Raw genomic sequence first — 24,606 nt, forward strand, 5'->3', positions numbered from 1 at the left:
AATAGGAGTAATTTTAATTGTCATTACGGTACATGGAGAAGTTCTTGACTAATTTTAATTGTCAATACCTTACATGGAGAAGTTTTTATAATACATATTTTATACATGTTGTGATACACATTGAACTAATTAAAACATAGATGGGATGAGGGAATATGTAAGAGACAAGCAGAAAACTCAAAGAATATATTTAAAAACTAGAGTTCTGGGGCTGGCCCAGTGGCGCAGTGGTTAAGTGCGCACATTCCGCTCCGGCGACCCAGGGCGCACTGGTCCAGATCCCGGGTGCGGACATGGTACCACTTGGCAAGCCATGCTGTGGTAGGCGTCCCACATATAAAGTAGTGGAAGATGGGCATGGATGTTAGCTCAGGGCCAGTCTTCCTCAGCAAAAAGATGAGTATTGGCAGCAGTTAACTCAGGGCTAATCTTCCTCAAAAAAAACCATAAAATAAAAATTAGAGTTCTAAGATTGCTAAACAAGAAAAAAACAGTTAATTCAACAGGAAAAATTTCCCCATACATGGAGCTATCATGATGTGAGACTACGGATGTAGGTTGTAAGTCTTTTTCATCTCTGAAGAAGGAAAGTGCACAGATGAGTCACACCCATGGGTGACCTGAATCATTCATTATACTGTCTCACTTTAATTTCCTTCCTACCTGTAGTTGATGAGCTGGAGTTTGCCCCTTCTCCTGGTAGGATGGAAAGAGTATAGACTCTGTATCCATGTGGACCTGGATTCAAATTCTGGATGCTCACTGTGTGATCCCGGGCAGCTACTTTACCACACAGCACCATGAATTCCTTGTTTGTAAAGTGGAGCTCGTAACACCACTTTCAAAGAGTCTTTGTGGAGACTAAATTAGATAGTGTATCAGTGTAACCTTTCACATAGTAGGCATCTACTTTCTTCCCTCCATATTACTGCTGCCGGCTGCTGTGAAAGGTCATGAGGGCATGGAGAAGGTATGCAGGACAATCGCTAGTCTCTGGAAATCCACCCAGATAATACCACAGAATTGTCAAGAATTGGCTCCTATCTGTTTTGCTGCTCATTCTCTTATATTAAATTGTTCTTTGCGTATAGTCAGTATCCCTCAATAATATCAGCTTTCCAAGAGGTGGGACCTTGCCTAACTCTTTCACCACCATATCCAGATGAAAAGAAGTTTAGAAGATAGAAATGAGGCAATTGTTCAGCTTTCTTGGCTGAGAGAGAGCATGCTGGTTCCTGGGCAGCCCCTCCTATCGGAGTGTGTTGACTGGTCTTCATTAGGGGTGGCCAATGGATGGTAGTATTCAAGAGCACCAGAACCATTTAAGAGATCTGACCAGTTGCTTTTTCCTTCTTTTTTGTGGCTTGCATTGTGGCATATGCTGGGAGATGCTAATTACAGCAATTAAGTAAAATAAGGATGTAATATTTCTTAGCAACCCAGTCACCTAATGTGTAATTTTACTAATTTGGCTGAATCTGTGTGCTGCAACTGTTTTTGTTTTAATTAAGGACATTAATATAATGTTTTTGTATGGAACATTTTATATAACATTTTCTAACATCTATCCAGAATTAAATTAGTGTATAAGCATCCCTTGTGAGACAGGTTTTTTGTTTTTGTTTTTCTCCTAACCAATCAAGCAAAGGGGCATATCTGAGGATCTAGGAACAATACTCAGCCTAGCACCTCAGTTATGGGTAGAGAAACATTTGGCCTGGCCTCCTGCAGGAATGAGTATTTCTATTGCCAATTCCCCCAAGTCTTGGACAAAGAATTTGACCTGAAATTGGGCTTATCACACCGTTACACTGAGCCTCATGGAATCCACCACTTTGGGCATTTGAAGTAATTTTAACACATTTCATCCTTTCTTTTTATCTGGGTTAGGGACCCATTTATATACAATTCCTTAAATGTACACTGGATCCATAATGTGAAATCTTGATGACTTTCACTTTTTTGATAAAATGGTAACCTTCTACTCTAAGACAAAAAAGGTAGCTCTGACTCTCTAAACCAACCAAGTCACTACTAAAAACACTAGTTGCTAAAGATGGATTTGAAAGAAGAAACAGGAAATGGATGTTAGGCTAATTTCATAGAACCTCTCACCCCAGTTACCCTTCAAGATCACTATTTTTCAGGGCTGAATTAATCTGGAAATTAGCATTTAGTGGATGTAAACCTAAGTTCTTTGAATTTCGTGTTAGCTACTGTTTTGTGTGGTTGAGGGACTGAGGGTGGAAGAGAAATCATAGCACCTTATAGCAGTCATGAATCACAAACTTCCTGGAAAACAGTCCTCCTTCTAGTATAGCTATTCATTTAGTCATTCATTTAACAAGCATTTACTGAGTGCCTGCTATATGCCTGGAATTGTTCTAGGTGCTAGGCGTACAGCAGGGAATAATCAAATAAAAAGTCCTACCCTGATCAAACTAATGACAATAATAGCTATTATTATATATTCTGTGCTTGGCGCTGTTTCATGCAGTATTCATATAACTCATTTCATCCTCACAACAACACCGTGAGGTAGGCATATTGTTATTTCCAGTTTGCATTTGAGCAATCTGAGACACGGAGAGTTTAAAAAACTTGCCAAGGTCACACAGTTGACAAGTAGCCAAGTTGGGGTGTCTGGCTCTCTGCTCCATCCCCTCCTATCTATGGCTTCCCTCTCTTGCCCCACTGTCTAATATTATATGGTTCTATTCATTTCTTCACTTCATCACACCCCAGGCTGATAGGAAATGTAAAATCTTGCTGGGGTTTGTGGCCTTGCTTCCAACCATGGGAATGTGTATCTGAATTTTGTAACCCAGGGAACAAAGCATGTCCTTGGGCTTCTCAAACAGTTTCAGATAAACCTTAGAAATTGGCTGTGAATTGCAGCTTGGAAGCCTGTCCCAGGGTGCCGGTATATTTTTCTGGCTGGTTAAGAAACTTGTCTTCTCTTGGGAGACAGCATTTTCTTGATTGCTATAGTTTAGTCCCTGCCACAGAGAAGAGACAGATGGTCATATTTTTAAGGGTACACAAATAGCTTAAAAATGTAAAATAATTGAAAGATAAATAATAGCTATTTCAGAGTCCCCCCGCCCCCCTCCAAGACTGCAGGTCAGGAAAGATCTTTGGGAAGAATCTTCAGCAGAATGTAAAAAGCTGTTCCTGGCAGAATGGGAAAATCTCAGGCAGACATATTCTATGCTTAGCCCTACCTTTTCAAATCTCCAAATGATGACTTTTAAAATCTTAATGTCCAACTGACATTTACTTGGAACTTAGTGTCCAGAATCTGACTACGGTAATGTGTTCCCAAATGTGTGTAAATGAGAAGCCCATTTGGAGGCCTTTTCGCTGGCCCCAAATTTCAAAGCATTTCAGAAAATGTAAATTATGTGTGTGTGTGTGTGTGTGTGTGTGTGTGTGTGTGTGTGTACTTTCCTTTGCAAAATTGAACTCACATTTTAAGAATGGTTTGCAAAACTTGCATTCGTGTACTTATTCAGCCAACATATATCAAACACCTGTCACATGTCAGGGAGAGTGCTAGACACCATGGAATCAATGAGACATGGGACAAGACTCCTCCCCTGAAGGACATAAAGGTCAGATGAGGTGGTAATCTTAAAACAGTGGGATAAAGTGATGATGTGTGTGAGTCCAGAGAAGGGCTGCCTACCTCAAGGAGATCTTGGTCTCAAGCTCCCAGAGATCACAACGTGGTCAATGGCAAGTTTGTTTCCCCCAACATCTTCTTGCCCAGGAGCTGTCAACTTTGACACATGAGCTACAAAACTTACAGAGTGGGCTCCCAAGAACACCTGCTGGCTGCCAGCTTAGGCGGTCTCAGCTTTGCTGGAAGGGCTCCTACCTCACCTTGGATCCCAAGAAGCAAATAATCTGCTCCAAGTATGGTTCTCCCTGGATAAGCCAAGGTGCAGGGATGGCTTTGATCAAACCATAGACTCTCAAGGGGAGAACTCTCCCTGCCATCTCTGGAAAGTCACTGGCCAGTCTATGCTTGAACACTTCCACAGATATTGCAGGCATTTATGCTTTCCTCCTTCCTCCTTCCCATTCTTCACACAAAGTCTTCTCTTTTCCAGACAAAGTATCCCCAAACGTACTCTTCATGAAATAGTTTTAGGTGCTTTGCTGTTTTGTTTATTGTCTTCTAACATCAAATTTATATGGAACTGTATTTCACTATCACTGCTTTCCTTTGTAATTTATTTACTTTGTGAATTTACACACATTATTCAGAGTAAGGGTCCGGAGGCTTCATTAGACTGCCGAAGGGATTCATGGCATGAAAAGATTAAGAAGTCCTCTCTTAAAGCTTCATGCCTGGGACTGAATGCTGTATTTCAGGTGTGATCTGATCAGTGCAGGGGAACACAGGACCATGACTTGCTTTCATTCCATTAATGCAGTTTAAGTTCACGTTCATGCTGTTGGTAGCTCTGGCTTGGGTCACCCATCAATTAAATTTCCAGTGATGCTTCTATACCCTGTCTCCCCCATTCTGGTTTGTTGTTGTTGCTAGTTTGCGGCCCTAACTGCAGTGCTTAATAATCTTACATCCTGATTCTGTGTTTCTTCTTCTTCCCAGTTTTGGACCATCCACTGATTTGACGTCCATGTTCTTTGCAACTTCACATAAGTCATTGATAAAAATGTTTCACAGGACAGGCCTGAGGCCATAGCTCTGCCTTCATCCCTGCTTAAATTGACCCATCATGGCCATGGTCACTTAGCAAAACACTCATCTGACTGATAAGCTTTGTCCCCAATACTTATTCCTTTTAAGTCCAAATGAATATTGAAGGAAACTTGGTCAATATGCTCTTTCTGAATATTCACTTTATCTATTACTTTTCTAGCAATCTTGTTTCTTTTTTTTTTAAGCTTGGCACCTGAACTAACATCTGTTGCCAATCTATTTTTTTCCTTTCTCCCCAAAGCCCCCAAGTACATAGCTGTATATTTTAGTTGTGGGTCCTTCTAGTTGTGGCATGCAGGACACCACCTCAGCATGGCTTGATGAGCGGTGCCATGTCCACGCTCAGGATCCAAACAGGTGAAAACCCTGGGCTGCTGAAGTGGAGCGTGTGAACTTAACCACTCAGCCATGGGGCTGGCCCTGCAATCTTGTTTCTGACTGAAACAGTTGGATGTAAGAAAGCCACATAGACCCTCATGAACTACTGTTTCCTTTTTTCCAAAGAAAAAAAATGAGTACTTGAAAAATCCATTCTAGAATCTTGCCTGGAAACAGGTTCACAGAATCTACTTTATTCCATATTTTGAAAATCAGGATATAATTTCCACTTTTCCAGTCTTTCAACATCCTGCTTGTTCTCCCTGATTTCCCAAAGATTCCCTCAGCATTTCACTTTCGTAGTGTTTAAGTCTTTCCAGGACCTTTGTATGTAATCTTCCCGGCAAGGACCTGAGTTCATTTGAAGCAGCAGGGTGCCCACTTCCAAAGGCCACTCCCTTCTGGGCTTCCACTGCACCTTCCTCAGGCTCAAATCGCAAAACCATTCTTTTCATAAAGCAACAAAGCAAGAACCTGCAAGTTATATTTTCTCTCAGCCATCCATCAATATCACTGTTAGCCTGAAGATGCAAAGCTACGTCTTCCTTATCTTCTTGCACCACAGACATCTAAAGATAGCAACTCATGTTGTCTCTGGCATTGTTAGGAAACCTTTCCTCATTTGGACCCTCAATCCCACATTTAAATGACTATTTCTTTTGAATAGTGTTTTGACTCTCAGTGCAAACTTCCTGTTCTTTGCAGTGGACATGACCCTTGTGGATCCTGGTGTTACTTAGCTGAGAACCCAGGTTTGGGATTCTTAAGATCTTAAGGACCTTCTGCTTTAGCTTATGCTGAGGCTAGGGGGCCTGTGAGCCCTCTGAGTGGAGATGCTCAGTGAGCAAACTATTGGACAATATAATATCCAAAATTATTTTATTGGCTTGGAGTCAGAAATGTGCCAATACAAATTCATCTCAAGAGAAAAATTTCACAGAGCATTTATGAATGTAACCATTCCACTGTTTTTCTCTATCTTTTCCTAGTAGTTCCACGCCTATCACCGTGGCAGCTCACATAACAAAAAGAGGTAAGAGAAAGGATCTTGCTCTTATCTTGTCCAGTGGCCTTGTCTCATCTTTGCAATGTCATAATTTATAGAACAACCAAATCTCTGGTCTCCTCGAGTTGGCATAGTGGTGATGTCCACATGTCTATGTATCATCTCCAGCTTATTGCTATTGACAATCGAAAGCAGTTAGTTGGGGGTGACATAAAAAACAAAGGAACTTTATTATTTTCAACATCTTAATAGGAATGAAGCAACAAATATGTTGATAAATGTGAGGTCCTTCTTTGTTCTTGTACCAGAATCCACTGCTCTCCATTCTTGTGACAGACCTGCTTTTCCTGGAGGTTCAGACGCCCTCTAGAGGAAGATCTTCTTACTAATTGGGTCCCCCCAATGAGGAGGAATGATTCTCCACCCATCCACCCACCCCTGGCTCATATCCTCCGCTTGTCATCTACCAGAGGCTGGTTCTGACTCTCTTCTGTATTCTGGGAATAAGTCTCTGAAGAACTGGAGCTGAATCTGGAGTTAAGAGGCTGTGGGAATTAGGAGGGAAGAGAGTATTTCTTCTCTTGAGCTATATCTCCTAAGGCTTGGGCCATGTCTGTTCTGCTCACACTATTCCTAGTCTTGAGTCTGCACAGAGTAGGTACTTTTATTAGTCTCCTAGGGCTGCCACAACAAAAACCACAGGCTGGGTGACTTAAACAACAGAGATTAATCTTCTCACAGTTCTGGAGGCTAAAAGTTCAAGATCGGGTGCTGTGAGAGTTGGTTTCTGATAAGGATTTTCTTCCTGGCTTACAGACAGCTGCCTTCTTGCTCTGTCCTCACATGGCCTTTTCTCTGTGTGCATGGAGGGAGAGAGATCTCTGAAATCTTTTCTTTATCTTATAAGGACACCAATTATTGGTTAAGGCCCAACCCTTATTATCTCGCTTAATCTTTCTCACCTCCTTATAAGCCCTATTTCCAAGTACAGTCACATTGGGGGTTAGGACTTCAACGTGCAAATTTTAGGAGGACACAACTCAGTCCATAACAGTCCTCCATGAATATCATGGGATGTATGAGTTGGTGAATGGCAAAATCTTTATTGATTGATTGAATGAATAAATGACTTAGTGAGTGATTTTTGGTAGTTAGGTGGAAGGAGGGGAGAAGAGACTCGGACAGGGCAGAAAGCCCCTCTAAGTCCCCTGAGAACTCCCCTGAATCCAAAAGGATCCTGTAGTTTCAACCGGCAGGTCTCAGCATCTCTCCTGCCTCATTTGCTGGAGGCCAGTTTGTTCATGTAAGGGATTAATGAGGCCACAGGTGTAGGTTTCATCCCATGTGGATCAGTTAACTTCATTCTGAGAAAGGCTATTCCATAGGCACAGCCTGCAGGTGCTAGGTCTTGGGAGCTAGACATGGACAATTTAGAATAACCCAGACACAAACAAATGCAAGAGGACATAGATGAACTCACCTAGTCTTCCAACACTGAAATGCCACTAACGTGAAACAAACAACGAACAATCCCTGTATACCACACTAAGTCAGAATGCATGTATTTTTCAGTGCAATGGGAATCCTGACTCTAAAAATTAAAGTGAAAGATTTGGGTTCATTTCACCTCATAGCCTTTTAAAGCTAATCTTTAAACTGTGTCGTATATGTTGCTTACAGAAAATTTTAAGAATTTAAAAAAACATAAGAAGAAGTGAAATCACCCGTAAAGTTGCTTGGCATTTTAATGGATACGTCTCCAAGCTTTTCTTTTGCATAGTTGAATTGCATATCTAGAAATTTTCAAAAGATATATATTCATTTCCCCATACCTACATAGGTATTTATAAAATAATTTTCAAGGTCTGCGGATGTGTACTCGTATGCATCATGTGAATATCTGATAAAGTTCACTTGATTTTAACCTGGAAAAAAGTATCCTTTTGTTACTAGTATGCACACATGGTAACAGAAAAGACAATTTGCTTTATCTCAGAGTTTTCATACAGTTCTGTATGTTTCATTAACCAATCCTGGTGTATTCAAAAAAGCACATAATTCAGCATGCCTGCTATTTGTCAGATGGCAAATCAACTTGTTTTTTAATATAAATATTAGATAATTCACACTTGTTTAGTTGAAAAGTCAATTTTTCCTCTTCCCTTTTCTTTTCAATCAATGAGAATTTGGTGATGAGACAAATAACAAAGAATATGAGTAGTCCTCCCTACAAAGGTTCTTTTTGCATCATTACTTCCTATGACACACTGAGTTTCCCCGTCAGGGACTTCCGGTGCGTGATGTTGGTCAGCTAGATACAGGGCTTTCTCTTACCGTGTTATATTCTGTTGGTAATTTCATTCCTCAAACCCAGTTCTACCAAATGTGAATTTTCTAATGAACTGCGTTTTCTAGTTATTATCGGCTTCAATTTTATAGTCTCTCTGGAGAAAAACAAATATTGATAGGAAATTCACAGAAAAACATTTTCCGTGAGAGTGGTATATCTTTTTCTCATTTCAGTTGTGCCTCTGTGCTACATTTACACTGGCCCTGAATTGTGACAGGGTTGATATCCCCTGGATGGAAATTTAGGGGATAGAAAGTGAGAACACATTAGGCCAGAGAAGGCATCAGGGAGCTAATTTTTATTGAATGCTTACTATGAGGCACTGAATACTGGATTAAGTGCTTTATGCATTTTATTATATTTAATCCTAATCATGTGAGGCAGGAATTATATTTTTAAAATAAGAAAACTGAGAGTAGGGGCAAGGGATGGAAACAATACTTATTGAATATAATCAATATGCTAGGTTCTGTGCTACATACAGCACATAGGTTATTTCATTTGATCTTCACAATGCTACCTTATGAGGTAGTAATTTTTAGAACATTCAACAGATGGCAGAATGGGGATCTAATGAAGGTTTTTATGCCTCCCAAAACTGTATCTCATTTCAGTTTACCATGCAGCCTGCCAGAAGTGCCAAACTGATAGAGACTTTAAGATTTTAAAAAGAAAGAGCTAGATATATATCTATATATTTCTATGTGTATATTTTGTGTGTGTGTGAGGAAGATTGGCCCTGAGCTAACATCCATTACCGATCTTCCTCGTTTTTTTTTACTTGAGGAAGAGTGTTGCTGAGCTAACATCTGTGCCAGTCTTCCTCTATTTTGTATGTGGGATGCTGCCACAGTAAGGCTTGATGAGTGGTGTGTACGTCCACACCCAGGATCTGAACCCCTAAACCCCAGGCTCCAGAAGTGGAGCAAGCGAACTTAACCACTAAGTTATATTCCTTAAAGCAACTAAAAGGTAAACTTTGAGAATTAAAAACACTTCTGAGCACTTAAGAAAACACCATATAAATTCATGCTATTTACACAGACCTTTTCTTGATGAATTTTTACCTGAGCTTAAAACCCTTTAAAACCTATGTTGGGCTTTTGAGAAATACTTTCTGTTTTGTTTACCGTCATGTAGATTTTGAAACCTCCAGCAGCTTCTCAGTCACTCTTGTTCGCATCTCATTACAAAATGTCCTCCTGTCGAATGGGACTCGTCTCTAGGTGTTACAGCCCTGCCTGTGGGCGCCCATGTCAACCGACTCTTCCCTTCACACTGTCCTAGAGTCTCCTCTCAATGAGATTCATGGACCTTCTCTACGTTTTATTATTTCTTTTCTTGAGGCATAATTGCCAAATAACATTATATATATTTAAAGCATACAACATGATGATTTGATATACATGTGAAATGCTTACCACAATCAAGTTAATTAACACATTTCTCACTTCACATGGTTACCTTTTTGGTTTTTTTTGGTGAGAACACTTAAGATCTACTCTGTTAGCAAATTTCAAGTATACACAACAGTGTTGTTAACTGCCATCACCATGCTCTGTGTTAGATCCTCAGAACTTATTCATCTTATAACTAAAAGTTTGTGCCCTTTGACCAATGTCTCCCCACTTTGCCCACCCCCCATACCCTGATTACCATCCTTCTACTCTGTTTCTATGAGTTCAACTTTTCTTTTAGATTCCGCATACAAATGATACCATACAGCACTTGTCTTTCTCTGTCTGGTTTATTTCAGTTAGCATAGTGCCCCCCAGGTTCATCCAAGTTCTCACAAATGGCAGGATTTCCTTAATTTTAAAGGCTGAATAATATCCCATTGTGTATATATATCACATGGTCTTTATCCATTTATCCATCAACAGATACTTAGGTGTTTTCCATATCTTAGCTCTTGTGAATGATGCTGCAATGAAGATGGGAATGCAGATATCTCTTGGAGATACTGATTTTGCTTCCTTTGGATGTATTCCCAGAAGTGGGATTGCTGGATCATATGATAGTTCTAATTTTAATTTTTTGAGGAACCTCCATGCTGTTTTCCATAATGGCTGTGCCAATTTACATTCCCACCAGCAGTGCACAAGGGTTCCCTTTTCTCCACATTCTTGCCAACATTTGTTATTTCCTGGGAACTTGTCTATCTTCAAAGAATTTTACAACCAAAAGGTTTTTCATTGAACCTTTTTCTCCAACTGGGCATTGCAAACCACTAACTCCAACTTTGTCAGTAAAAAAAAAAGCTCCTCAGAGTTATACAACAAGCTTGTTGCTAGAAATTCAACAGGCTACAATATGTTTTATGGCACTGATCATTTTGTTCTATAATATTTAAGCTTACAAGAGAAAAGAAGCTTTTGGATTTCCTTTATACGGCTTTTAATCTAGAGCTAATAAGCGCTTTGCCTAAGAAAATAACTCTCCCATCCACCAAGTAAATAGACACCTGGAATTTCTGTAGCACATGGTAGAGTTTCTGTCTGTGTTAAAAGATAAGGCTGAAAATGCAAAGACCCTGGAGAGAAGTAACATTTACTAAATTATATTCATGCTACCCTGCGAATTATTGATGTTGTGGTCTCTCCCAAAAGGAGATTGAGATACTGAGGAGTAGGAGAGAGCAGGAGAGATCCCAGTGTATAAAGGAGCAAGTGAGAAGTGGGAGCCTACTCAGTAAGTAGCACTCCGAGACTTTGATGCCTCCTAGTTTAAGTCTGGTCTTCCAGAAAATATTTACTATGAGAGTCACATTTTATGCTGAGCGTCAGTCCTAAAGTCAGTGTGAAAATCCTGTGTGGTAAAATAACTCTTGAAAATCCCTTAAATCTCCCATAAAGTGCAGTTCTCTTCCATTTGTCAAGAAGTCCAGCATCCCGAGTTCCTTCTCAAGCTTTAACACAGTCATACAGATTGCTCTTCTTCAGTTGCATCCCATGGTTGTTTGCTTGCCTTTGGAGGCTGAATGCATGAAAAATGCAAACCCAGAAGCACATTCCATGCAGCCAGATGCTCCAAACTACAACAAACACAGGGGAACTACATCTAACCCAGGAAATGATTGATTCCCTTTCCCAGCTCATGTTCACACTGGGACATATATATGGCCACAAATGGAATGTTGGGGGACTTTTCCCACACTATTTAAAATGATCTCTCCTTTGTTTACTTCATTCTCTTTCTTTTTGGCTGAATGAGTGTAGCTGAATTTGTCTAACTATAGTTAAAGTCATATTACTCAACTCCCCTGCATATTCAACCAGATGCTCAGTTCTTGGGCAGTGTCTTAATCTCATTCTACCATCAGAGAGGAACTGGGTGAGGAGATGGCAGAAAACCATGGTGAACATCAGGGCATCGTGGATCCTTTGGTTCCCGATTAGAAAAATGAGAGCAAATCACCAATTTGGAGCCTTTAACCAAGTGACGTGTCAGGTGAATGAAGTAGTTTCCATTTTGATGATTGATACCTCTCTTTCTCTCTCTCTCTCTCTGTCTCTTTCTTTTCCTCTCTCTCTCTCAATAGGCTGGTCCATTCTGGTCCAGGGAAAGGATCGCCCCAGGCTGGTGTGGATCTGTCCTTTGCAACTCGAACTGGTACCAGGCAGGGGATTGAAACACATCTCTTCAGGGCCGAGATCAGCAGAGACCTCTCCCGTTGGACACGGAGCATAGTACAGGGTTGCCACAACTCAGCTGAACTCATTTCTGAAATCACCACAGGTGAGCACTGCTGGCCATGAGCCACCGATGTCACACTCTTACAGGAGGAAAGCACCCTCAACTCCACCCTGGCCTCAAAGTCTTTTCCATTACTGTCCTTGTGGGGCACTTAAAATTCCAGGGGTACGGGGCCAGCCCCATGGCCAAGTGGTTAGGTTCGTGCACTCCGCTGCGGTGGCCAAGGGTTTCGCTGGTTCGGATCCTGGGCGCAGACATGGCACTGCTCGTCAGGCCACGTTGAGGTGGCGTCCCACATGCCACAACTAGAAGGACCTGCAACTAAGATATACAACTATGTACCTAGGGGGATTTGGGGAGATAAAGCAGAAAGAAAACAAAAAAGATTGGCAACAGTTGTTAGCTCAGGTGCCAATCTTTAAAAAAAAAAAAAAAAGAGTGCTAGCTATGTACTAAACACTGTGTTAAATAAGCTCTTTAAAAAAAAAAAAATTCCAGGGGTAAATTTAAATTCCTCTAAATTAGAGCACTTTTTACTAAAATGGAACCCAAGGTTTTGATTGTGAAAAGCCTTATCCCATCTTGAGTCAAGAAAAGTTGGTAACTTGGATACTCAGATGTCATTTTCCTACCAATAACCCATGGGTGGCTTCCTAGAGGAGTGAACTTTGAGGCACCAACTAGTAGAGTTCTTGTTGGAAACAATAGAAATTTATCACAGAATAAAATTATTGGAAATGGATTAGATAGCTCACAGAGTTGATCAGAAAACAGGAGAACCAGGCTGTGAAAAAGAGCAGGAACAAAGGCATCTAGAGGAAAAGCCTTGGGAAGAGTAAGCAGGGACCCCTGTCCCTGGTATGAAGGGAGTGGCAGTGGCAGGATGGAAGGAGTGCACAGAGAGTGTGATCCACATTCATGTAGCGCTCTGAGAGCGGACTAGTCAATGGTAGAAATGGGATATGTGTGTAGAAGGAAGAACCCTTCCATCCTGTACTGCTTGTTGAGTACTTGCGAAGTGCCAGGCATTGTATATAATGTCTCTTAGTGTTTTTCATACTGCGAAAACAATTCTTTTTGGGTTTTAGGGGACTGGAATTGGCCACCCCAAGATATGTCTCTTTGGCATGAGGATTATTTTGGGCTTGTTAGTTTTAAAAACTGCAGACAGGAAAGAAACTCTGTAAAGCAGAGTTTACTTACCCTTTATTAAGAGACATTTACATTGTAAAGGAAATCTCCATCTGTAAAGGTGTCTCCCTGTCTGTACCAGGAAGGGGGGATGACCTTATCTCTAGAAACTCTTATCAATGCAGAAGGCGAGGACTTAAATCTGCATAATAACCTTACTCTTGTTTACTGCACTTGTCTGGTGACCTCCTGTAACTGTCTCCACCCACCCCCAACATCCTCCTTTGTCTTTAGCTGAAGATGATATTTAAGGTGGTGACTTCGGCCATTTTGGCGAGTTGCTCAGGTTGCCTGAGCCTCTCCCATGTATACATGTTATAAAGCTTTGTTTAATTTTCTCCTGTTATTCTGTCTCATGTGAATTTAATTTGTTCTCTGGCCAGAAGAACCCAGAGCAGGTAGAAGAAATGTCTTCCTCCCCTACAGGGTCCTGAAATAAATTAATAGAGGCAAGAGCAACATTTTAAAAATGAAATTAATTGGAATAGAAATATCAGTGTAAATATTATTTTGTAGAACTTCTGATTCAAATGTGTGTGTGTGTGTCCTGGGTCACAATACATTGCCTCCTCTCATCTAATCCTCACCATTCCCTTGTCAACCTGATTTTAAAAATCACGAAGCAAATTCCTAAGAAAGGTTCAGTAACCTGCCTGAGATCACACGACAAATAAAGGACAGAGCTGAACTTACCTCTAAAGTGCATTCTTTATTCACTATAGTGTCTTCAGAGACGGAACTTCTCACTGTTAAACCAGTGGTCAAAAAATAACAATTCTGTCCAGGTTGCTGTGATAAGTAATTCTCATGCCACTCTCCAAATCATACAAATAGACAGATAGAGGATAGACAGGTGATAGATATAAATACATACATATGTAAATATAGAGATATAGAGAATTTAATTTTTTAATTGGGCAAAGGCAAAATAAGAGACTGGAAAAGTTATATGAATCTAAGCTACATTAATTAACAGACTACATGCTGTAAAATCTTTTACGTTTGCTAAGGTGGATTCCAGTGGTTTTCATCAGCCAGCACAATATATAGTTAACCGTGTCTATAATGCTATTGTTTTTTAGTTTTACTCCGAAAAGCCTCAGATTGCTGACCCCACCTTCAGAGATACTGATTAGCAGTTCTGGGAGAGGGGGCTGGGAATTTGTACCTAGTAAGATACCAGGTGGTGCTGATGCTGCTGGTCCATGGACCACTCTGCAAGCAGTACTACACTGGGCTGCAACTTCCTCAGGCCGCCAGGAATATTCTAAAAGATGGGACAGACATCAATGTGTAGTGAGGGTTTCTCCGCATTCCCCCTACTCAGGCAAATATGAAAGACTAGATGTTTTGTAGCATTTCTGCTGCAGCATCTCCAAGATTACCAATGTCTTTTTAAAATTATCCTGAAATTAATCAGTGCCCCCAGGTATTTTCCATCATTGTTGAAAACCTTTTTGGAGTATCACTGAAGCTTTTATTTTTGATGCCTATTCTGTACGGCAACAAGAACTGGAGTTTCGAGCCTGAGTTAGAAAAGGCCTAAGCCACCCAAAAACCTAAATTTAATGAAGTTATATGTGTAATATCAGAGAAGATCAGACTCTTTACAGCAAATTCAATAGTGTTCTAGGATAGAATGGAGATGGCCAAAGGGATTTGGTTTAGTTTACATTCCACAAATTTTGTAAAATCTTTCTCTCTCAATAAACTGAATTCTACTTCAACAGGAAAATAATGAAGCTCTGGATAGTCCAGCCACAGGAGAGTAACAAAGAATTGTGTGAACTAAGCTAGATGGGTGGTGGGAGAAAAGAAATTATGGAGATGACCAAAGGTGCAACTCAGTTACAAATTAAAAGATGCCTCCAGAGAGTTGGGGAAAGGGCTTATGTTTTAATCAGAGCTTCAATTAACTTGATAATGTGTTCGGTTTATCCTGTGTAGACTGAGAACATCTTCAGATAACCGATTCCATTATATTAAAGGCCACGAATACCATTTGAGGTCAACTAGAATTAAAAGTAATTGCGATCGGTTAATTCACAATATCTGATGGCATAGCTTTAAAATTCAAATATGGAGGAAGGAAAAAAAATGTTTAGAGCCCATTCGCCCACCTATTCTGCAGTAGAGGTGAAGTGTGTCAAAAACAAGGATTTAAGATGGGAAGCCATAACTGCGTCTATGCCACTGTCCTTGGTCATCCTTGGACTGGAAGGGTAGAAGTCTAGGGCCCTTCTAAGAGGAGAACTGAAGATTTACCAAAGGGCTCTGCCCAGAAAGACTCAAGGAAGGGGTGTATGTTTTAACCAGAGCTTCAATTAAAAGCAACCTCATTCTATGAGCAGATAGAGACCCCTGTTTCTTCCCCCAACTCTAAAGGCCTCCCCCACCCCACTGTTTGACTCTGAGAGACTCTTGCCAAGGTCCCTCCCTCCGTCCCTCCATATCCTTAGTACCAGAGTATGAGAAAGATACATAGCACATGGTAGAAAGAACGTGAATTTTGAAATCTAAACCACCTGGGTTGTGACATGTGCATCTCTTTGAGCTTTGCTTTTTTCTCCTATAATATTAAGCTATGATCGTGCTTCAGAAGTTTGTGGAAAGGTGAAATTAAGTTTGGTTTATAGAGCTGAGCTGAGCTAAGGATGGTACAGAGTAATCAATAGTGCCCTTACTCTTCTCCTCAGAACCTGTCCCCAGCAAAGAAAATGGCCTGGTTTCCCTAAAGAGTTTTCAGATGCATATGAAGGCCTGAGGCAATTTACTTGCCAGAGTCTGTTAAACGTGCTGTTTTGTGAGGCAAAAAATCCAATCTGATACGGAATAACCTTTTTCAGAACTTTTTGATCCAGGGTTTTAAACGTTCACAAGTCTTCCTAAATGGGAACTTGGATTCTGGCAGCAGTCCCCTGTCCAGCTCATAAGCTTAAAGCTCTGGTCTCTTTTCCTAAATGCACTGGGAACCGTAGATAAAAGCTGGCCCCTGACCTGATCAAGAGGTTTTCATTTGTACCTTTGGATCAGAGGGCACCATGGGGACACCACTGGAGATTCCTAGATGCCACACTAGGCAGAGGGAGGAAGCAGCATTCTTCATGGGAGGGGCCACATCTGATGTCGCTCTGCAACAGCAGCCTTTCCAGGACACAAGATTATCAGATCATCAGGGAAATTTAAAAAGCACACCTTTCTATTTATAAAATGAGCTTTGTTGGACTTTTTTAAAATTAAAAATTAGATAATTTTTGAGCTACTTCCTCCTGACTTCTTAGGTGTGTTATATTTGTTAACGTTGGTAATGTTACCAAGCGGTAGACATGGCCTTGATTGTGTGTGTGTGTGTGTGTGTGTGTGTGTGTGTGTGATGATGATCCAGAGGTAGCTTACTCTAAATCAAATGTCAGTTTTTTTCCAAGCTTAGTGGCACAAGGCCATTGGAAGACAAGTACCCTAACTACATAATGTGTTGTCAGATGGTCAGATGAGGGCTAGAGCACAGATAAAATTCAGTAAATCCCAGCAAAAGGAACTTCTTTCCATTTATTCCCCTTAGTTTCATGGGGCAAGTTAAATTACAGTATCAAAATCAATGGACAATATTTTCATAAACAATTACTAATTTTCCACTTTAGAAGGTGATTTGTGCCTGGCTTCTGGGACTGGGGAGACTTGAAAGTTAAGTGCCTGGGACAATGGATTGACTTCTGTTGTTCATCCTGTCTGTCTGTCTGTCTGTCTGTCTCTTTCAGCTTGCACCTACAAAAACCAGGAGTGCCGTTTGACCATACATTATGAGAATGGATTTTCTCTTACCACTGAGCCACAGGAGGGTGCCTTTCCCAAGACAATCATACAGTCTCCTTATGAAAAGCTGAAAATGTCTTCAGATGATGGAATCAGGATGCTGTATTTGGATTTTGGAGGCAAAGATGGAGAGTTCGTAAGTGCGCTTTTCTTCAGATGGTGTAATCTCATATATTACCTTATGCGACACACCTGTATGGCTTGCAAACATAACGCTGCCTTATATTTATTTAGCATTTGCCTGTTAACGTATTTGCAGGTTCATATCTTATTTGATTCTTAAAAAACAGTGAGAAGATCCAATTCTTTCACCGTTCTTTACTTTGGTCTCATTTTCTACTGGAGTCTCACATAAATATTTGAGTCAAAGGAAATACTTCTTTACAAAGCCAGCATTAAATTCTTCTTAAATAGGGTCCCACTGGCTTCACAATGTACCATTCATTTTTTTAAAAGTGTCAAGCATCTAATCCAACCTTGGCGTTGTGCTAGGTGTCAGGGAGGCAGGGGTGTAAAACTCTCCCTCCAGGCCACCTGGGAGGTCTCAGGAGCAGAGCACATAGGCAGCAGGAAGAGGGGAGGTGCCGGATGATGGCAGAGTAGAAAGGACAGCAGGGGAAACAAAGAGAACCTGGTCAGCTCTGCCCAAGTGGAGAGAAGGCCAGAGAAAGGCCCAGCAGCTTTAGGCTAACGTCAAACAAAATTAGCAAATTTGTCACTTAAGGTAACATCTTCTGTCAATGCAAATAGCCCATGTGTTTAAATTCATGATTTCCTGTGATCCTTACTGCCTTCTGTAATGAAAAAGTGCATTACTTCGGTTCTACAGAAGGGTAAGAATCGCGTTGTCAATGAAGATAATCCATAACCAATCTATAAATGAAAATTTGGGCGAGTTTTTTCTGAGCTAAAATGTGAGGATTATAACCCGGGAGAGTCTTTCCACAAAAGAACAGAGCACTCCAAAGAAGTGGGGGTATACAGGGTGGTTATATACCCTCAAAGAGGATGTTTCACATATGATTGAAATGTCCCTTTTACAATAGTCACGAGGCTGCTCTGTCGGCACAGCAATTGATGGAAACAGCAGATAGGTCTGCTGTCTCATGAACACAGCAGGGTGGCAGGTCTGTTGCCTCGAGCTGGGTGGTCACAGATGAGCGCTGCAATCAGTTCCCAGCCTAAGGAAAGATGCTTAATCCTTAAGGAGATGCCAATGTTGGGAGGCGGAGGGAAGTTGCACCTTTATCTCAAAATGTCTAAGCAGATATACAATGCATGCTCAATGGCCACAGTCAGGCCCTTTTGGAAAAAACAAAGTCAGGCCGAATTAGGTTTATACCAAATGGCTTCCTCATATACTCCAATATATCCTATTGCTTGCCATTTCTATTTGTCAGCATGTTTTTCCACCTTCTAACAAGCATAGTTCTGGGCATTTCTCAGGAAAACATAGCATCTCATTCAACCTGAAGAATGTAGACGTTCAAGAGGACCTTGATTTTGTAATAACTTAGGTCCTCCCTAGTCACCCGGTTAATCAGCAAATATTTATTGACTTCCCCTTGATAACAGGGATGGGGAATATGTAAAATGCAGAGATAGATCTCAGTTTTAAAAATCCAGTAATTTTAATTCCACTACAGGCCTTCCACAATCCCTGCTCCCCCCACCCCCATCTCTCCACAGTTATTTCAGTCATTTCTCCTGTGGGATTATATTGACAGTGCTCTGAAAACCACTCAAGTTACCTAGTAGGAGTTGACTGATGACATGGCGACATCCATGTCCTGTGGCTGACAGTTGATCTGAACTCACTTCCTGAAAACAATTTCCAGCTAGTCGTTTTTCTAACCTTTAAAATGGATCTGCAGGGGCCAACCGGGTGGTGCAGCGGTTAAGTGCGCATGTTCTGCTTCAGCAGCCTGGGGTTCACCAGTTCGGATCCCGGGTATGGACATGGCACCACTTGGCATGCCATGCTGTGATAGGCATCCCACATAGAAAGTAGAGGAAGATGGGCATGGATGTTAGCTCAGGGCCAGTCTTCCTCAGCAAAAAGAGGAGGATTGGCAGCAGTTAGCTCAGGGCTAATCTTCCTCAAAAAAGAAATGGATCTGCAGAATTTTATGGGATGTTGTTGTTGTTATTGTTGTTGTTGTTGATGATTTGTGTGTTTCAATCAGCAAGTTTAGCCTGAAGCCCCAGTTTGGAAATAAGTGATTTGAAAATCCATTTTACTGAGAATATTTGTAGTTCAGTGGCTGCTCTATCAATCACCCAGCCATGTACTTTTTCCTGAAGGTGACTACACCCTAGCAAAGTGGGAAAGGACAAGGAGCAGTCTCCTGTTTTATCCTTGACTGAAAAATTTAAGGCTATTTTTGCCCATGAGGAAAATCACTTACTTTTAAACTTCAGGCTTTCTGCCTGTAGTTATGACCTGACTTGAAAGATCCAGGAAGAACTGACTTCTTGCTGCCAGTACATTAGGCTGATAAGCTAAGTTCAGATCCAGCTCCTCCAGGATGTAGTTAAGCAACCCCAAGAGGCGGGTTCCAGGCCTTTCCGGTGTGGGGGAGGGGAGCAGAGGTGAGTTGTAGGAAATGGATTAAATTGAAGGTCAAGAGACCCAAGTTCTCTTTCTGAGTCTTTTAACTACCGCACCAATTGTCTTGGGCAAGTCCTTTTATTTCTTTGGATCTGAGTCTCTCTCATCCATAAAATACAGGGACCAAAGTAGGTAATCCTTAGGTGACTCTCAAAAGTTGCATTCTGTGCTAATGAAACAAAATATTGTGGTTAAGCCTTGACTCTGGCATTAGACATGCATTTGAGTCCACACTTTATCTTTACTGTAAGATCGATGATCTCAGAAAGCTTTATAACTTCTCCACATCTTACTTCCCCGTATAAAACATAGAGATAATAACAATAGCTATCGCATAAGGATTTTGTGAGAATGAAATAAGATAGTGTGTGGAAAATATTTAGCACAGGGCCTGGTGCATGACACATAAAATCTTAACTTCGCTAGATACTATTATTATGCGTTCAGGTTGTTACTCCTCAACGGTGGCATCATCAGAGCAGAACTGGGGACAGCAGATGAGATTGAGAACAACTCCCTCAGTTCTCCTGAATTAGGTCAGGGGATAAAAACTCAGCCTGACTCTTATGCTCTGACCACGTGTTGGCTCTGTAGGAACACAACAAGGAGAAGACCTGAGGAGGGGCCTTAACAGACACGTGATGTACGTGCTCACTACAGTCCAGAGTAGGACAGTGAGGACACAGCTGCTTAGCAGCACAGGTTCTGCGTTTTAGAATTTATAAGGAATTTTCACAAACAGTATCTCATTTAATACTCTAATTACCCCGTGAGTTAGGTAAGACTGAAAAGAATTTTAAGTAACTTGTCCAAGATTACACATCTATAAACCTGTTAGAACCAGGACTCAAACCTGGTCATCAGATGTGAAATTCTGTACTGCTTCACACTGTCCCTAACCCAACATAAATAATATCACTATTGTGATACCAAAAGTAAATGGTTTAGACAGTCAAGAAAGGCAACCTCAATATTTATGCTATTGGTATATATAAATTTCACAGAAGCTATTTCAGAAAAGAGATATATGAGATGTAAGGAGTAAGTTCAAAGAGATTTTTTTATCTCGTGGGGTGGGGGGGGGGCAAGGATTTAAAAACATAATTGCTCCAGTTAACACTTAAAAGCAGGAAGTACACAGATCCGTTTGATGTGTAAATCGCTATTCTGTATCAAGCATTAATTTAAAAATCTCTCATGCTCTCTTCTTTTTCAATTTCAGCAACTGGACCTTCATTCCTGCCCCAAGCCAATTGTTTTCATCATTCATTCCTTCCTGTCAGCTAAGATTACAAGACTGGGCTTGGTGGCCTGAACAGAGGGGCGACTTGCCTTTGAGAAAAGGAAGGCTGCGGTGCCACCAGAAAGGGTAACATGAGACATCAGTGCACCAGCTATAGCATGCCACAGTCAGCTTTTACAACCCAAGGGTCCCGTGTAACTATCCCAGACTGCTCTGTCAATTTCATCAATTACAAGGGGGTACCCTGAGAAAACACCGCAAGGAACATCGGAATAAAACTGTCTTTTTAGAACAGTCAAAGGGTAAAGAAGTGAGGGAAATTGGAAATACACAGCATAACTTTTAAATAATGACAATCAAGGACATGAAATTAGAACAGCGTGTGCAGATCTTAATCATACCAGGTTCTAGGCAACTGGTTCACCCAGGTAAGCAAGGGATGAAGAGATGAGAAATGGGCGTTTTCCCCTCTTTCCCCCCCAGGAACAATGATCCTTTGTTTTATTGTGACTTATTTCCTACTTCTAATTGAGTTGACTTTAGCTGGTAAGGAAAGGAAAGTACTTCAAATGGAAACCCACCTTTTATTTAAGTATGAAGCAGCTTTACCTTTTCTTAATGAATTATCTTTCAGCGATGTAGGAAGATTCTGAAGTGTTCTCATTAGCCTATGCTGGGCGAGAATTAAATAAAGCATCAGATACTGATCTGAGCTGTAAGCTGGTGGAATCTGAGCCGAAGTAGACTGCTTAAATTGCAAAGCTTTGCTCAAGAGTGCTGTGCGTGGAAGATGATTAATTCTGGGGCTGCATTCACACCAAGGTCTGCTATCTTAGAACCAAGACTGATAGCTTTATTTATAGGAAGCAAATTATGGATATTTTTTAAAAGATTGTCATTTGCTATATATATAGATATAACAACTCGTGTGGGGTTAAATAATTATCCCTGTTTTGTGGTTTTCAGTGGAAGTGCTGAGCAATTTATTGACTCTTATTTCTGCCTGTGCTTGTATGCATGCATTTTCGAACCAGTAATAGAGCAGCTTCATATAATTCTGAACGATGCTGGGGTTTATGCATACACCCAGCATTATAATCAGATGTATTGATAGCATCCAATGCTCCTTCGGAATTCCAAGGAAATGATATAATGACCTGATATTTTTCTACAAGAATATTTTCAGACACCATATAGCGTATTACTGATTTACTGCTTTTGTTTTTGTCTTTCAAAATGAATTCACTAAAAATACACCTATTATTTTGGAATCACTTTCCTCAAACCTTGAAAATTAGTTCTAGAATTTCTGTAAGCATTTGTAATCTTTCTTTCCCCTGTAGTTTACATAGACAAACGTTCTGGGTTAGATTTGTGTGTTTGTTCAGAATCATATTTTAGCAAATACCTATGCAAACAGCTTTAAAAGGTGAAACTGTTTTAAAGGAATGTGATTTTGCTCACTGAGACGTATGCGTTTATTGAGTTGCAGAGTTTTATTTTAGATCAGTGTTGCCCCATAATAGGTATCAGGGAATGCTAGTTCCAAAGGCCATTGACTGAGAGGTGTTTTGTGGTGGGGAAAATAAGAGGTTTGGTAATCAAAAATGTTTGTGAAATACTGAGTTAAGAAATGTTCAACAGATTTCATGATTACAGGTCTCCTCGCTTTAATGCACATTGTGGTTCTTCTGGGGGGGTCCCCTGTGTCATTCCTTGTGCTTACCTCCAGAACTCCTTTCTACTGGAGCATCTTGGGAAGCTAGTGTTTTAAAACAAAACAAGACTAAACACAGTGGAAAGCACAGCTTTAGGATATTGGCTTCTTGTTTTGTTTTGTTTCCTGTTTTAAAATGCTCAAGAGTGAGTCCCAGCCTGAATATTGGAGGAAAGCTTTGATGCATTTGTAAATTATACTGCACTCTTTCATTATATATTTTCAAAAATCACTGGAATGTTGTTATACAAGAGAATTATACTTGTGTATTGTAAATAACATATTAAAATACATGTATTAATGCCAATAGTTTAATTCAACAATATGTAATCTAAGGTGCTCAGTACTACATGAAGTATGAGTTAATTACTCATAATTAAGTTGCAAAGATCATATATATTTATAGACAAACTAAAATGATCGTAATTACAAATATTATTTCTTCATCACTTAAGTTTTGGACTGATTAATATCTGGGTGGGGAGTCAACAGAAACTACATTCTCTGCATTTATAAAATTTTAATTTAAATATTTATATTTTAGAAAAAAATGTATTTGAATAAAATTAATGCATTTTCTGAATTAAAAGGTGTTATTAGCAAGAAATAGAAAATTTTACTAAGAGAATCGTGTATATGAATCTTTTTTTTGCCTCCAAGTTAAAGTGCATCGTATCAGAGTGGCTATGATGAATCAATTTCAAATACTCATTTTTCCTCATTGTGAATTCAACAAGTTACAATGACTTTACACTGTAGATTTTACTCTTGTCTTGATGTGTGTTATGAATGTTGTGAATGACAAAACTCATATGTCTGGATCATGCCTGGGTACAGCCAATGAATCAACTCAGTCATTTTAGGGAATTTGTTTTGGTCTAATTCACTCTGTGTTCGATTGACTTCTTATTTGAATGGATGAATTATTAAATTCACAATGTTTGTGCCTTTAGGGGCAAACCAATACAAATGAATAATGTTTTAATTTGTACTTAGTGGGAAGCTGCCCATTTGTTAGTAGATGTGGTTAGCTGAACCCTTTGGTGTGGTGACCTATCTTTAAACCATCCCATAGGGATTTGAAGAAAGCCAATAGGAATATAGATATCAAGTTTTTTCTGACCTGAACTAAGTAGGAGAAACAAAACCATAAACCTATTAAAAAATGCCAAGGCAGAGGCATTTAATTAATTCTATCAATTGATGGAATTAAAATGCTAAAAAACATATGCTCCTTTGTCCAAAAGCTTGTTGACCCTGCTTGGTTGAAGTCAGAAGGAATGGTCTTAACAGTCAGAAGGATTCTCCTAAAATTAATGATCATGGCCTTTTGGGCCGTTGTTTTACAAATATTAGATATAGTCTATCTTGAAGGGCTTGGAGCAGGCTGGGGTGAGAGAGTAATTTTTGAATGTACCTTGAGTTAAAAAAAAATGTGCCTATGTTTATAGCACCATGGATATCATGTAAAATTTATATATGAATTAAATAAATATTCACCTCCAAATAAGGTGGACTGGTTGGTGGTTTCATGATAGCTGCAGAGGGCTATGGGAGTGTGCAGACACATCCTGCTATTCTCTCCCTCCAAGATTGGCCTCGGAAGGTGCTAATGGGTAAAGGGGATGCCACTAGCAATTTTCTTTTTTGCATTTTTTTTGTGTATAGTTTCAGGATGGGTCTTCACCTGGGGCTTAGGGATCTCATTTTTAACCAAGTTTTCATGGGATTAGACTTGCACCCCAAGCTTCGAATACTCTAATTCTCTGTAGTACTAGAACCTGGTTTCTCTTTAAATTGCGTGTAAAAAATGTAACAGGCCAGGGTTGAGAAGTCTTTCTTACTACTTGAAAATTTAGTAGTATTGAG

General features: G+C 40.2%; 1 protein-coding gene across 1 annotated transcript in view; it reads left to right on the forward strand.

Moving 5' to 3' along the window:
- Positions 1-24,251, forward strand: part of SNTB1 (syntrophin beta 1) — a 227,123-nt gene extending 202,872 nt beyond the window's left edge. Inside the window, exons 6-8 of the mRNA XM_046642204.1 lie at positions 12,008-12,204; positions 17,112-17,302; positions 21,000-24,251. Of these exons, the coding sequence (XP_046498160.1) occupies positions 12,008-12,204; positions 17,112-17,302; positions 21,000-21,092 (481 nt within the window). The 3' untranslated portion in view covers positions 21,093-24,251. The remainder of the gene's footprint in view (positions 1-12,007; positions 12,205-17,111; positions 17,303-20,999) is intronic.
- Positions 24,252-24,606: the final 355 nt, after the last annotated feature.

This window comes from Equus quagga, chromosome 16 (assembly GCF_021613505.1).
Source record: "Equus quagga isolate Etosha38 chromosome 16, UCLA_HA_Equagga_1.0, whole genome shotgun sequence".
Taxonomy (NCBI): Eukaryota; Metazoa; Chordata; class Mammalia; order Perissodactyla; family Equidae; genus Equus; species Equus quagga.